General features: G+C 48.9%; 1 protein-coding gene across 1 annotated transcript in view; it reads right to left on the reverse strand.

Annotated features, from left to right (window-relative positions):
• P3H2 (prolyl 3-hydroxylase 2) overlaps positions 1–10,492 on the reverse strand; it is a 65,062-nt gene extending 54,570 nt beyond the window's left edge. The window contains exon 1 of the mRNA XM_005029602.5: positions 9,977–10,492. Within this exon, the coding sequence (XP_005029659.3) occupies positions 9,977–10,432 (456 nt within the window). The 5' untranslated portion in view covers positions 10,433–10,492. The remainder of the gene's footprint in view (positions 1–9,976) is intronic.
• Positions 10,493–10,874: the final 382 nt, after the last annotated feature.

Consider the following 10,874-nt stretch of genomic DNA (forward strand, 5'->3'; position numbering starts at 1 on the left):
CTGTCCTCCAGCAGCAGCGCAGCATACAAGTCAGTGCTCTTCTTTTAATGCTGTTTCACTGAAACTTTGCGGATTCTCGTCTGCTTCCAAAGAGACAGAGTAACTCAGGACACGGATGCCCCAGAATATAAGCCTCAGAACAGGCAGTGCCTTGGCAAAAACCACTTGAAAAACAGAACTTTCTCAGCAAGGGAATCAACAGACTCCGGCTCAGTCCCTGGGCAGTCACAGCAACACCTTCAGCAAATATTTTCAAGCATATTTTCCAAGCTATTTCTCTCAGTACCACACTGATCTTTTCTGGGAAGGGACACAGCTGGCTCCATCTTCAAAAGACTCCGCATCTCCCATCCCACCGCAGTCCTGGGCTATGAACTTCAGCACATCTCCACCTCGCGCCCACAGGAGACCTCAAAGAGCTGTGGGTTTAGTCTGTGCCCTACCTGCAATACGTTCACGCAGGATTTGCCCACCATTGGCAACAAAGCTGCAGGTAGAAAGATGCCCAGGCTCCTTCCACTAATCTCGACAGGACACAGCATGGTCTTGGGTTGCTGTTGCTGCAGGGACGCAAGGTGAAGTCACAGCCACAAATGCAGCTGGTTTGGGAAAACCGTGATGAAAAGCAGCAAGTTGGTGCACAATATTCTTTTTTTTTTTTTCTTTTTTCTTTTTTCATTTTTTATTCCATTAGAAAACCCTCCCTACGTTAGGAGGGAAAGGAGGACGTGCAAGACCCGGGGTGGCTTTGCACCAAAGACGAGCAGAGGGCTTGGCAATGCATCTCCATGCCAAGGAAGGAGCGATGCCACTTGGAATAGCAGCAGCTAGGCTGTTCCTGATGGGAATAGCAATGTCCAAACCCAATTACACCAGTGCGGTGGTAGCAGTGCTCACAACATCAGAGGATGCTCAGACACACACGTCCCACAGGCAGCATGGTACGAAACAGCACAGCACAGCACCTTGCGCTGGTCCCTGCAGCCAACAACATCCCCAGAACACAAATCTGATCCACTAACAGGTTTTAACTCCTAAGGATGTAATCTGCTATGCTGGAAAGAGGATTTTTACAAGGCATGACCACAGAGCCAGCATCCACGTGGGGCAATAGCAGCTGCCAGCACACGGCCAGCCTCTCAATGGCCATCCTGTCCCCTCCACGCTGCGGGGGACGTGCTCCTCGGCGCAGCAGCATGCTGTCCCGCACCCTATCTGCTTCTCATCTCAGCATGAGCACAGACCCAGCCTTTCATCCCAACTTGAAAGAACGTGTTTTTCTCCCCCTCCTCAGCTTTTTTTTTTCTTTTTTTTTTTTTTTTTTAAGTGAACAAGAAGCTACAAGTGAGTATTTGGCCTTCAGAACTGATGGGCTGCAGCCAAGCTCTGCCATATGTTCCAGCTAATACATGTGGGTTTTGCTTCCTATCCAAGAATAGGGGGGAAAAAAAGGACGTTTATGAGCCGGGATTCAGCAGGAGCGTGTGGGAAGGAAGGGGTGGAGAGGGGATGCTATTTTTGTTGCTGTAATTATTCAGTGGCCAAATCCCTCACACTTGACGTCAGCTCTCAGGGTCTGTTTGACTGCCCAGTTGTCATGGGAAGGAGGAGGGCTGGTCCGGAGGCACAGGCTGACGAGGAACAGCTCGTTGCTGCTTGAACCCACACACAGGCAGACCCCCTGCCGTCACCAGTCATCACCCACCACGGTCAAGAAATAAAAACGTCAATACCTTGTTGCCAATATGTAGTCTCGAAATGTAAGCATCCAGGGAACCTCGCGCCCTCCTTCCTGCCACGGGTTACTGCTAAAAAGCACAGGCCAAGTTCTGACCTCAGTTTCCCCTGTGTAAATGGCGAGAAACTCTGCAGCCATCAGCTGGGTCACTGCAGGTTCACGTGGATGGAACCAAAGCCAGCCCGGCCTCGGTCCAAACTACAGGCATGGAAATACATTACGTGCAAAGTGCAGGGGTCCCTGCTCCTCGGGAGCAAACCCAATCGCCATGACTAATACCTACCACCTCCAAGAAAAAATAAATTAAAAAAAAAAAAGAGGATAAACAGCCCCTGAAGCCCTCGCTCCAGATGTCAGGCACAGCCTGCAGCCCAGGGTCCCTCCAGCAAAGCTCCCGCAGCACTCAGCAGGTTGGCAGCAGACAGCTCAGTTACTGCCACCATGGTTTCCCCTTACTGCCCACGCCATCCACAATGAAATCACCGCTCGTATGAGGAAATGGGAATAATCCTTGCTGAAACTTCAGGCACAGCTAGTAAGTACTGGGCACGAGTTTGCTTAGCAGGGCTAAATGGCATCGCTCGTTCACATGCAGCTCATTATCAGCTGCTGTTAGTTAGTGCTGCAGCCAAGGACAACAGGAGGGCTCGGCAGAAGCCAGAGCAGGGCTCGCTAGGATGTATGAATGAGGATTAACAGGCAACACAAAAAGCCATTTACCAAAGCCCAGTGCAATGCAGTGCGTGGAAAGGGCAGCTCAGCAATGAGACGAGTGAAGGGCAAGGGACAGAAACTTTGGGGAACAGGGAAGGGCTGGGTCCCAGGTGACAACAGCCAGCCTCTCGTAGCACCAGGAGCTGGTCCTCTGAAAGCAAAGGGCCCTTGGGTGCTATCAATGCCCAGCTTTGCCCAAGCTGGGACATGGGCACAGCCCCAAGCACTGGGATGCCTTCAGGTCAAGGCCCCCGAAGATCCAGCAAAGCTGTGTGAGTCACAGCACTGTCTTCTCCATCACCCAAGCCTGAGCACCAGGGATTACTGAGAAATAAGAAGGAATCCAGACTTACCTTTTTTTCTCTCCAAAAAACACAGAAATTTCGCAGGCAAGCCCTGCCGCCAGTTATTTTGGAGCCTTGGCATTGCTACATAGCGATGAGGTGAGAAAGAGGAACTTGGCAAGACAAAAAAAATTAGCTCTGGCCATCAAATGGCTCATTACCAGGTTGTATGAAACGAGCTTCGTGGGTGTAAGAGCAGTTTGTGCTAACTGCTGGTGTCCTTCCCTGCCAAACTCAAGCTACTTCAGCTCTAATTTGCAGCGGGGCTGAACGAGGCTGAGCTAATTTACCATCAGTGAAAATGATGCAGAAAATGCAAACACCAATGTTTTGGTTTAGATTTGCTGTAATTAAAAAAAAAAAAATTAAAAAAGCAGCCAATACAATCATCTCATTTAACTTTTAGTACAGCACCAACCTGGAGCTGGCTGGAATCAGGTTCTGTCAGACCTAGAGCAGAATTGATCTGAGGAGGAAACACTGAGTCTCCTGTGAAGACAGTGAGCTAGCCCCAAGTAATTCTTGTTAATTAGTTCAGTCGTTCGCTCACCTTCATCACAAAAATCTGTCTTACTGCCTGCCTTTGCTCAGCTCCAGCACCCAGCCACTATGTCACTGCCCTCCCCCTCTGACAGTACTTTCAACCCCAAATGAAACAACCTGAAATTTCTCTTTAAATGGGAGTTTGTCTTTTTTTCCTTAAAATTGATAGAGTCAAAACAAAGACTATACTCACATTAATATTATTATTATTATTAATTATTAATTATTAATATTAATATTAATTATATAATAATAATAATAATAATAATACTAATACTAATAATAATAATAATAATAATAATAATAATAATAATAAAAAATCCAGTTAAACTATCAACTTTTTTTTTTCCTTCTTGTTGGAAAATAATTTTGAGATGCAAATGCAGCAAAACACAGACCGAGGCATTGTGGAGCTGCCCCCGGTCCTCAGTGTGGGATGGGTGCTCACTGGATATGAAAATCCAAAGCACAAGTGACCTCTTGGACTTCATCCTATACCTTTCTTGAGATGTACTGGTCATTTAGCAAGGGAAAGGGGCTGTTTTACCCTGTACTGCTCACCCTAATGCTGCTCCATGGGGCAATACCTGGAGGTTTCAGAAATGGGCATCCAGCACATTGACTTCATATGTGCACATCCCCAGGATTTCAGTGCTGGGTCACTGTTTTTAGCATTTAATCAGCCCCCTGGGAAGCAGCAGTCATTTTAAGATGGAAAAGTCCTGTCAAGTACAGAGAGACCCTTCTCTTCCAAAAGGATGCCAACCTCATGCATTCATGGAGAGGACAACTTTATATCTTGTCTCTCTTGTATTTACAGCAAGACTCCCATTCGGGGTTTGCTTTACTAAGACATCATGCAACACCACCCAGGATCTCCTGGCGCAAAAACAGTTAAGGCATCATTATCTGCTTTGAATAGAAGCAGAGCAATGGAAAACAGACGAGCTCAAGCCATGAGCTTCCTCCTTTTGGAGAGCACCCCCTTCCAAGCATCCTAAGACTGCCCCAGCTCTGGAGAATTCAGGTTTTCAGTTTTACCACGAACTCGCTGTAAGGAGGAATTCACCTAGAGCTCCCACAAACTCAAAGCAACCAGCATGGCACACCACAAGCAACACCACTGCAGTCAGCAGCTCCGTTTGCAGCAGGTTGATGCAGGTCAGCAAGAACAGGGATACTCAGTCCTGCCCTACGCCCAGGACGCTGACCCAACCATCAGGAGTTTTCCATCCCATAAACCAAGTTTATTTTTGTCCACATCATTTTAAATGCCTGAGCACTAACGTTTACCCTCTGTTGAGGACCAGGAATGCTGTCTCAGAGAAGCTAAATAAAGAGACGTTCCAAGAGATTAATTCAGAGATCTATTTATTTACCCAGTATCTGAGTAATACCAACTCTCAAGACATAAGATAAGCAAACACCTCTAATAGTAATAATCCTAATAATAATGATTATCAGCCAGATCTACTATAGGTCATTGTCTGGGACGTGATGTTTCATTTGAATCCAATGAAAACAAGGCTGACCAAATGGGGAGACCGCAGAGGACAGGTGGTGTGTGTGATGAGAAACAGCTTCAAGAGCCTGCTCCTGCAGAGACTTCTAAGTACTGGCATTTTGCATGTTATCCTGTCACTACCCACATGTGAAATCACTGCCTTCCCCCCAGAGGATGCAGTTTACCCCAGCACAGGACTCTTGAAGTCCATGTAGAATTGCAGCATACAGAAAAACTGAACAAACTTTCAGGGAAAACATCACTTTTTGAGTGAAATGAGCCAAATTAGCAAAGCAACTACATTGGTGTGAACCCAGTTACTCCACAATTCCTAGGCAGATACTCCATATCCTTATCAAAAGGCTCTGGCCCAGTGCAACAGTGCAGAGAGAGGCAGTGAGGAGCTGCTTGAGATGGAAAAAATTTGATAGGGAAATCTTAACAAACATCATGAGGCTTGCTGTAAGTGCACAGAGACAGATGCCCAAGCACGGCTGGTTGCAAGACTCTCACGAGCACTGGCAGAAGACCGAGCAGTCAGTGTAGAGAGGTTAGAGCCCAATTTTGTGCATGCAAGTCTCCTCCCTTGAGTTCGGATTCCCATAAATAGAAAGTTTTCAAAGGCACAACTGGAGTAGGGCAATAATCAGTAACACTATGCTTTCTTATGGTTTGGATGCAATGTCGTTTCTCCCTCACCCCGTGGTCTCTGCCCAGGCCATTGCTATGTCTGTGTTGTATCTCAGAAACCTTCCAGGGGTAGGAATGGGCAGGAGAGCACAGCGTGACCCAGGACATGCTCCTGGCCATGCCTCCAGTGCTGCACCTGAACCATACAGCTGGGGACCCAGTCGAGAGGGTGACAGCGCACAGTCGGAGTCCTCCCCACACAAGACTATCAGAAAGATTAAGCTGCTTGTATGAAGTTCACATGAACAGGAAAAGATTTTTAGAAGAAAAAAAAAAAAAAAGAACGCTTTAAAAGAACAAATAAACAGCTTCTCCTATGGCACGGAAAATCCAAATGTTATTGTTTGCTGCTTGCAGCATGTGAAATCCTGATGATAACATTGTCTAGGAACTGGAACAACTCAGACGCAACAAGGAGGAACTCAGCACAAAGACAGAACAAGCAAGACAGGGTCAGACTCTTGCACCTTTTGCTCCACCTGTGAGCAGACACCACTAGGAGAGGAGCAAGGCCCTGCGCCCTGGAGACTTGCTTTGCTTACTGCTTTAGACAAGCACAGACCCAAGGCTGGCGGTTGCAGACTGCGTACATATGATTCCTGCCCTGCTTCACTGATGTGCAACAGGGCATGCAGGCGAGTGGTAAGATGAGACCACTGAAAGTCAGTGTTTACGAGGAGAGTAAGTGCTCACCAATACACAGAGAAAATAAAAACAGGCTGTAGCAACCAGCCAGCAAACAGGCCAGGGGATGCTGCAGCTGGGAACATGATGAGGTGAGGGAAAGAGACCTTGAGGGAAGAGTGAGTAGGATAAAAGAGAAGCAAGACCTGGTTTTGTAATTGATATGGTGATCAGGTTTTCCGGGTTACTTGCTTTTGGACCAGGCTGGCCCGCAGGAGTCAGCACTGGGACCAGACACAAGTCTAGCACAGGGTATGCAGCAGGCCACCTGCAGCAAGCTCCAGCACGGCTCCCGAGTCAGCAGCCTCAACCAGGAGGTGTCACGGCGTGTGTGGTTTCCACCTCCTCTGCTCACCTTCAGAGCTTGAAACCCCCCAGAAAGGGGCTGGGAAGAAACATCATGGCCTGCAGGCTGTGTTTGAACAGGAACAAGATGACTCAGGAAGCAAAGCGAGCAGGATGTGATTAATAAAAAAAATATTTCAGAGAGCAAAGACATCCCCCTACACCCATCTGCCAAGCCTAGAGGGCATTTCACTGAATACCACCAAAAGGAAACCACTGGCATGAGGCAAAAAGGTCTTTCTGCCCATGGGACATCACATCAGAAGCCCACTGCAGGATGACTTCTGTCTCTGGGGGCAGGACAGCCCATAAATTGCACTACAGGAGTTAAATCCCACGTTCTCATCACCTCCTCCATCTTCACCTCTTCTCAAAACCCAGCTCACTCACTGCTCCAGCCAGCTGCACCCAGTATGTTTCTGAATCACCCGAGAACATCAGCAACTTCGGGGAAAATCCTGCCCCGGAGTTTTCCTACTTGTGCATTTGGAAGCCACAATGAGATGTGAAAGCACATTTGGACTTGGGCTGCTTGTTCAAAGGAGTTTTTCTAAAGTCTCTGTAGAGACTGCAATCAGCCTGATCAAGAGTGGAAAGCCCACAGACACTTCCAGCTGTTGTGCAGTGCAACACAACCTCCCCTCACTTCATTCTGCAGTCACCGCGAAACTTGGATCGTGTCTGTGAGAGAGAACAGAGGTCTTCCTTTCTACTTCAGGAAAATACGTAGAGAAAAAAAATAATTAGGAAATAATTTAGGGAGCTGATAGAAGGACAGATTCAAGGACTTGATGGGACACGTTCTTACACAGGGGTACCATCAGCATTTAACCTAACCATGCTTGCACACTGCAAGCCAACGCTCAGCCTGTGCATCTGGCCAGCAGGAATAAAAACCTCTGCTTTTCACACCCCACAGGAGTGTTGCAAGGATTAGCTCATGTTTATTTAGTACCATTTTTCAAAGAGCTACATGAATGCCAACCCTACTCTTTTTTTTTTTTTTTTTTTTAAATCTACTCCTTGCTGTGTCCCAAAGGGAGGTGTTTCTCCCCTCCTGAGAAGCAAACAACCCTGGTCCCCAGCAGCAGGAGGTGGGCAGCACAGCCCAGGTTGCTCCTCCTCCTCTCCAGAGCTGCTGATGCCATCGCCCCCTGCGAGTACCCAGCAGCCAGCCCAGGGAGGGGTTGGACAGGATACGCCGCAGGATGTTGAACTTCATCTCATTTCCTTGCTGGTTTCAAGGAGCAAAACAGGGGTCAAACAGCCAGAGAGAGGTAGTGCTGCCCGGAGTCGCACAATCCACACGAGCCCCTCGTCGCAGCTGACAAAAAGCCAGGCAGATGCAGCAGCCAAGGTCTCTCAGAGGGTGCAAGTGTGGATGCATCCCAACCCTTGGGGAATTGCCAAGGCATTCACTCAGCCTTGGCATGGGGAGACAGTTCGCATCCGTGCATGTGCTAGTGCCAGGCATCAGACCTCGTGTTTTGTGCAAGTACAGGCAAATCCGGCAAGGGATGTTTCTTCTGCACGTGGAGTTGTTGGGGCAGACCAAAAGAGCAATCCGGGAAGGCAGCAGTGGGGTGAGAATGTAAGAAAGTATTAGGGGATTCTCAGCAGGGCAAAGCTGGCCCCAGGGCTGCTCACAAAGCTGGCCAGAACCCAGGAGCAGCCAGCTTACAAAAAGGGTTAAAGAAGAGGTATTAAAACCAAAAATAGCTCAATTCAAACTGTACCTGCCCTTGGCTACAGCGCCCAGCACCCAGGCATCCATGCAGATAGCAAGAATATCTGCTACTCCATCAGAGAGTGAGAAAATCCAAGTGTTAGAATGGATATAAGATCTCCAGACAGTGCAAAAGCAAATTAACATGGCTTGCACATAATAAAAAAGGCTGGTTTTGACAAATTGCTTTGATAAGGCTACAGCATATTTTAAAATGAGCTAACAAAAACCTCAGACCCAGAAGAGGTGTTGTTCATAGGTCAACAAAAATCATCTGGACTTCTGCATAGTGATTTTATTGAAGTGGGAGTCAAAATTAGTCAATCTCATTCCCTAGTTCAGAGGAAAGTTTGCTGGTGAGCTTGATGTGAGCTAACTTTTGTGATTCTAGGAAAAGCTTTGAACTCAGAAGAAATCACTTAATTTTTAGCATGGCAAATTTGGGATAATTTCCCACACCTAGCAACACTATACAGTCAGAGCATCTTTCAGGGTAAGGACTTCAGGAAAATTCCACCAGCTTCACTAGGATCAATATATATTGAATTATAGTCTTGGTTCTCTCCCAGGGTTCCTTCCAGGAGCATTATACTACACACATACACTAGAATTGAAGCCAAGGCATTTCCAGCCTCCGACTTGTAAAAATGACATTAAAACAATGACAGAAAAAGAACTACAGTAAATTTAAAAAAAAAAAAATGCAGTAGCTCTTTGCCTCCTTGTCCAGCTGCTGTGCAGTCACTGTTCCACCAACCCTAGCACTGCCTAGGATGGACATTTCCTTGTCCAATTGGAAATGGATTTCAGCAGAGTCACCCTCTCCATGCTCTGCTGTGCAGGTCTTCACCTATTAAGTTGCCTATAGCAACTAAAAGATTATGACTGCGTTCAAATAAAGCAGAAATCCAGGGGGAAATGTTCCAGAAATGTTTTAAACACTTTCAGCTTGGCATGAAATAAAATTCCCACAGTTTCTGTCCTTACAAGTCATGGACAGGAAGAGTTGCTACAGGTACCTGCCTTGATGGAGCACAGGTCTTGAACTAAAAGAAAAATCCCATTAAGTACCCGTGTAAGTACCTAAAATCCCATTAAGTATAGGTGTTGTGGTTTTTTGTGTGTGTGTGTTTTTTTTTTTGTCTTCTTCTTCTTCTTTTTGGCAAAGAAGTTCACAAAGAATAACACCATATCCTTGTGGAAGGTAACAGCTACAAGGCAGCAGTACTGGGACTACAGAAAGATGCTTAAGACATCGGTGGCTGCTAACAGTGACTGTATAGCATCATGGAAAGGATTGTGTATCTCAGGACAGGTTGAAGACCATCAGATCCCAGAAGCAGCTGTACATCCCCCAGCTTCATGCCCACTCCTGGAGCTCAGCACCAACTCAGCTCCCATCAAGGGGATGCAGCATCCTTTGCAGGGTGTTAGCTGGGGGCTCTGTAGGGCTCTTCCCTGCCAAGTGCCCAAAGGCAAAAGTTTCAGAAGGGTACCACACTACTCCAAAAGCCACGCACAAGCACCCTTTGGGAAAACAAATAACCAGTGCCACCAAGCAAGCAGGAGAAGCACAGAACTGGACCAAGCCAAGCCTGGGCACGCAGCAGCAGGGGGGCTGCTGGGTGGGCACCGCGCTTGGGATGCTCAGGGGGGCGGACAGAGAGGGGGATGCTGCGGGTGCCTACCTGGATGTAGGCTCGCTGCAGGTAGCTGTAGGGCACCCTGCGCTGAAAATCGGCTCGCACCTCCTCGGCGGCTCGGTGCCGGGACGCTGCTCCCAGCCTCGCCTCCTCGCAGCTCCGCAGGCAGCCGGCTCGCCGCAGCAAGGCCCCCCAGAAGGGCAGCTCGCCTCCGGGCCCCGACCCCAACTCCTCCAGCCGCACCTGCCCCCGGCAGCTCCTCCTGCACCGCAGCCTCGCCTCCCGCAGCTCCCTCCGGCTGCGCAGCGCCCGCTCCAGGCACCGCGCCGCCGCCGCGAAGTCGCCGCCGTAGTACGCCTCCACCCCGCCGGCATACAGCGAGTCGAAGGGCTCCAGGGGGGAGCCTTCCCCCCCGCACCCCCCGGCTGCCTGGCACGCCGCTTGCTGCAGCAGCACGACCAGCAACAAGGTCCCCCCCGGCCGGCTCCCCCTCGTAGCCATGCTGGGAGCCGGCTGGTTCTACCCCCGGGCTCCGCTCCCTGCTCGCCCGCCCGCCCCCGGCCCCGCACCGCCCTCCCGCACCTCTTAAAGGGCTCCCAGCCGCCGGCCCGCCCCCCCCTGCCCCGCCCAGGCCCCCCCCCCCGCAAAGAGGGCGGTGGAGCGGGAGGGGGGCGCGCAGGCACGGCCCCGGACCGCGCGGAGCATCCCCGCGCCGCCGCTGGTTGTAAATCGCAGCGGTGCTTCTTCTTCACCATCATCATCATCTTATTTTTCACCATCTCATTCTTATTAATCATCTTCTTCATCATCTTCATCATCATCATTTTCTTCACCATCATCTTCTTCATCTTTCTCACCATCTTCATCATCTTATTCTTCTCCATCATCATCTTCTTCATCTTTTCATCATATTTTTCATCATCATCTTATTCTTCATCTTTTT

Source organism: Anas platyrhynchos, chromosome 9 (assembly GCF_047663525.1).
Source record: "Anas platyrhynchos isolate ZD024472 breed Pekin duck chromosome 9, IASCAAS_PekinDuck_T2T, whole genome shotgun sequence".
NCBI lineage: Eukaryota > Metazoa > Chordata > Aves > Anseriformes > Anatidae > Anas > Anas platyrhynchos.